General features: G+C 43.2%; 1 protein-coding gene across 1 annotated transcript in view; it reads left to right on the forward strand.

Annotated features, from left to right (window-relative positions):
• The window catches only part of LOC117456301 (DNA annealing helicase and endonuclease ZRANB3-like), a gene marked incomplete at its 5' end in the record, with an annotated part of 30,476 nt that extends 27,722 nt beyond the window's left edge, over nucleotides 1–2,754 (forward strand). The window contains one exon of the mRNA XM_034096136.1: nucleotides 2,660–2,754. Coding sequence (XP_033952027.1) covers nucleotides 2,660–2,754 — 95 coding nt within the window. The remainder of the gene's footprint in view (nucleotides 1–2,659) is intronic.
• Nucleotides 2,755–3,621: the final 867 nt, after the last annotated feature.

Genomic DNA, 3,621 nt, shown 5'->3' on the forward strand with positions numbered 1-3,621 from the left:
CAAGGCAAATTAGTATTCAGAGTTTCCGACTTGTGCTGAAATACATTGAGTGATATTCAAGCTGAGAATGTAGAGGAGAAATCTCAGTTTAGTGATGCAGCAAAACCCCCAGAGATCTGATACGTGGCGCAGGGCCACAGCTCGGTTCATTCCGTTGTATTTCACAATATCAGCGTACGTTAATGTGAAATCTTACCCTGGAAGGGTTAGAAAGCTCCTAGAAGTCGGAAATTCAACAAGTCCCTCAGCGCTGTCGTGGAAAAGTGGCTCAAGTGCATCAAGTCACATGTACTTCCAAAGATAAGCACCGTTTACACATTTGGGCTGAAGCTAGAAATGGAAACCTCGCGTTGCGTCTGGGTTTCAAAAGGATAGATTCATATACTGATGTGTCCTTCCCCTGCGGCCTCTCGGCTGTTTTGAGTAAATGGGAGATACCGGCGTCGGAGGCCATTCCTTCAGGGCGAGTCTATTTCAACGCCTGGTTCAAAAGGCTGCGCAGAGATAAGAGCCGGCAGAGTGGAGGAGCAAGAGGAGACCATGTTGTTTGTCCTTCAAAACAACTTCTTAAGATAAGATAAGACGGACTTTTATTAATCCCCGTGGGGAAATGGTTTCTCTGCATTTGACCCGTCCTCGTGTTCGGAGCAGTGTGCTGCCATTTTGAACGGCACTTGGTCTTTCCGGGACTTGAACTGGTGACCAGGGCCGGCCCTGACCAATTTTCCGCCCTAGGCAAGATTTTAGCTGGCCGCCCCCCCCCCCAAATGCAGACACTCACTATGATTCACACGTGCATGGTTGTGGCATGACCACAAAAACAAAGATATTGACACAAGATGTGTGCAACTGTATTTAGTTTCCTATCCATTTGAACATGATTTAAGTGGGGGGGGGCTCTTCTAGGGGGGTCCGGGGGCATGCACCCCCGGGAAAACGTTTTTTTAATATTGAAGTTAAAAGCATCAATCTGGTGCACTTTGAGAGCAACATTAGGAGATCTATGGACACATCTCTCAACACCCAGATGAAACAGAACTGGAAGCAGATTTTCTTTTTCTTTATGGATATTTTACAAATCAACTTTTTTGTACTGTCAGTATTTTATACCTGTTTTTCACCTGTTCTCTTATTTTTTTATAACTATAATGATCATATAAAGGTGTGCCTTTACCTCACTGAGCTGAGGTTATCAGAGCCTCTCAGTCTTTCAGGAGAGAGCTCTCTAAAGCTCTCCTCCCGCGGCCGCTTACAATGTAAATTCCATGTTAATAAAAGCACACAGAAGCTGTGTACGTTTTTGGGAGTTTGATTTATTTTAAATGAACACAAATACAAAATTAAAACCTATAATTGCACACTAAAACCATATTTCAAAAAAAGAACAATTTCACATAACCTCTGGTTTTTACTGGGACTGGGGCAGTTCAACTTGATTTGGGGGGGGGGGGGGTGTGTGCCATAGTTTATGGGTGCTGTACGCAATATAGGCGTAGTTCTGTTAGTATAAGATAATAAGATGTACTTTGTTGATCCAAAATCGGGAAATTGTGTTGTTATGAAATAAAAAAAATATATATATATTTTTTATTTCTATTTATTTTTTTCGGCGCCCCCTATGGGTTGATGCCCCCTTAGCATTCGCCTATACTGCCTATGCCGAGGGCCGGCCCTGCTGGTGACCTTCCAGTTGCCAAGCCAAGCCCCTATATCGACTTCGCCACCACCACCGCCTCTTCACACATTTCCACTACAAAAACGTGTCTAATATCTAGTCATAATATGTCTCTCCACCTGATATAAGACTCAGTGACTTCAGAAGTAACACTGCAGTGAGATATCTTGTTTTTAGACCATGCATCATCTTGTTAAGTCCAAAAAAATTATTTGAACATCAACAACTAACTTTTGAGCATTTTCAACACAACATTTCCTGATTCTGATCGAAACGAGTTCTAGCAGCTAATTAGAAGATCTGATTTATCTAAATATCCAATCTTATTTCAAGAAATCTTACCAAGCCAATGTCCACAGATGGTTGTACTTGTTTCAAGTGAAAGCAGCTTGTCTTCAGCAGCATTCGCCCGTCTTGGATAGTTTTAATTGTGTTTCGATCTCCCGGCGTGTTGCCTTCAGGGTTCAAAAAGTGCATCGCATGTCGAGTCGCTGCAGCATTAGCGCACAATGGCGAATGCTGAGAACACGTTGTAGATTATGGATAAGTGCTGTTTCAAAACGCTCCATCCCGAATCAATGGAAGAGGCCCCTTAAGCTGTCATCTTGGCACGATTAAATATGTCAGTTAAAAGGCTATTCCCGTGAGCGTTGTGGTCAGAGAGAAACGCTGTCAATCTGCAATACGGGAGATTCACTGGATATTGAAGCGGGGGAATGCAAAGTGGAATACTTTCCTTTCATTTACCGTTCTGTAATTATTTCTTCCACAACAGACGACCTGTTTCTCCACTCTTTAGTTTCATCGGTCTGCAGAGGCGCATTTTAGCTATTTGTCCCTCACACAATTAACCACCGATGACTAACGCTCACGAGGCCATTTCAGGTTTCATTACATCGAAGCGCTGGACAATAGTGAGCCCGTATTTGTCCACTATATGAACGCGTGAATTATTGATACGTGCAGCTATATCTGTCCCCTCAGGTGCTCTCGTTTTCGTCATGGTGTTCGATGATGGGAAGAGTGAAGAGATGGATTTGCAGCTGGTCTTTTATCTGCTCCACCGCCTCTTGTCCTAACAAAGCAATCCTCCAGTGAAGAATGAAGACTATTGTGAGGTAAAGAAAACACGTTTTCACAGCAACGATCTGCACAAATGGTGACACTTGGTGTGTGTTATGCAGCAAAACCCCTCGTGTGCATTGTCAAACTGTCAGAATAACGCGTGTTTAGCAGGATTTTTGACTTTGAAGCAGCTTTGTGATGGATTTCTGCAGCACTGGGAGCCTTTGGGTTTTCACTGAGTTCACAGAAACACATGTAAAACAGCTGAGACGCCTCCAGAGAAACACTTTACTGCAAAGAAATCAAACAAGTGGCAAAAATATCTTCATATCGTGTGTGATGTATGAGAAGCCTCTTGTGCAAATAGAGAAATTGTATTATTAAGTCGTATTTATTTTCTCTTGGCTAAAAATGATATTAAAAGAGGGCTTTATCTGAATAAATAGGCTGCCAAATTAACTCAAATAGAAATAATCAGATTAAAGTGCTTGCTTTTGCATGAATAATAGAGTTGGCTGCTACTGTACTTTCTGCAGGTCTATCAAGTATAAAAACACATGAAGCTCAGCGCAAGTTCGACCAGGAAGACCGTCTTTACTCATTCATTTACTATGTCCATGTTACTACTCTCTCTCCTCTCAATCAGTGATCGGGGGCGTCATTCCCCAGCTTAACCAATCACTTCGCTCTATTCTCACAAGCCTATCATAGCGCTCCGCTAACCCTTTTTAAGTCTGCTCTCTCCTCTCTGACAGCTGTCATTTCAGGTGACTCGATGCAACCCTCCTCCACCCCTTTCACCTCCTGTCCCTCTGAATCCAGGGTCAAGCTAAGCCCCTCCCCTTCAGACCGACCCCAACCATCCATTCACCACCACCAGG

The sequence above is a fragment of the Pseudochaenichthys georgianus genome, chromosome 2, assembly GCF_902827115.2.
Source record: "Pseudochaenichthys georgianus chromosome 2, fPseGeo1.2, whole genome shotgun sequence".
Taxonomy (NCBI): domain Eukaryota; kingdom Metazoa; phylum Chordata; class Actinopteri; order Perciformes; family Channichthyidae; genus Pseudochaenichthys; species Pseudochaenichthys georgianus.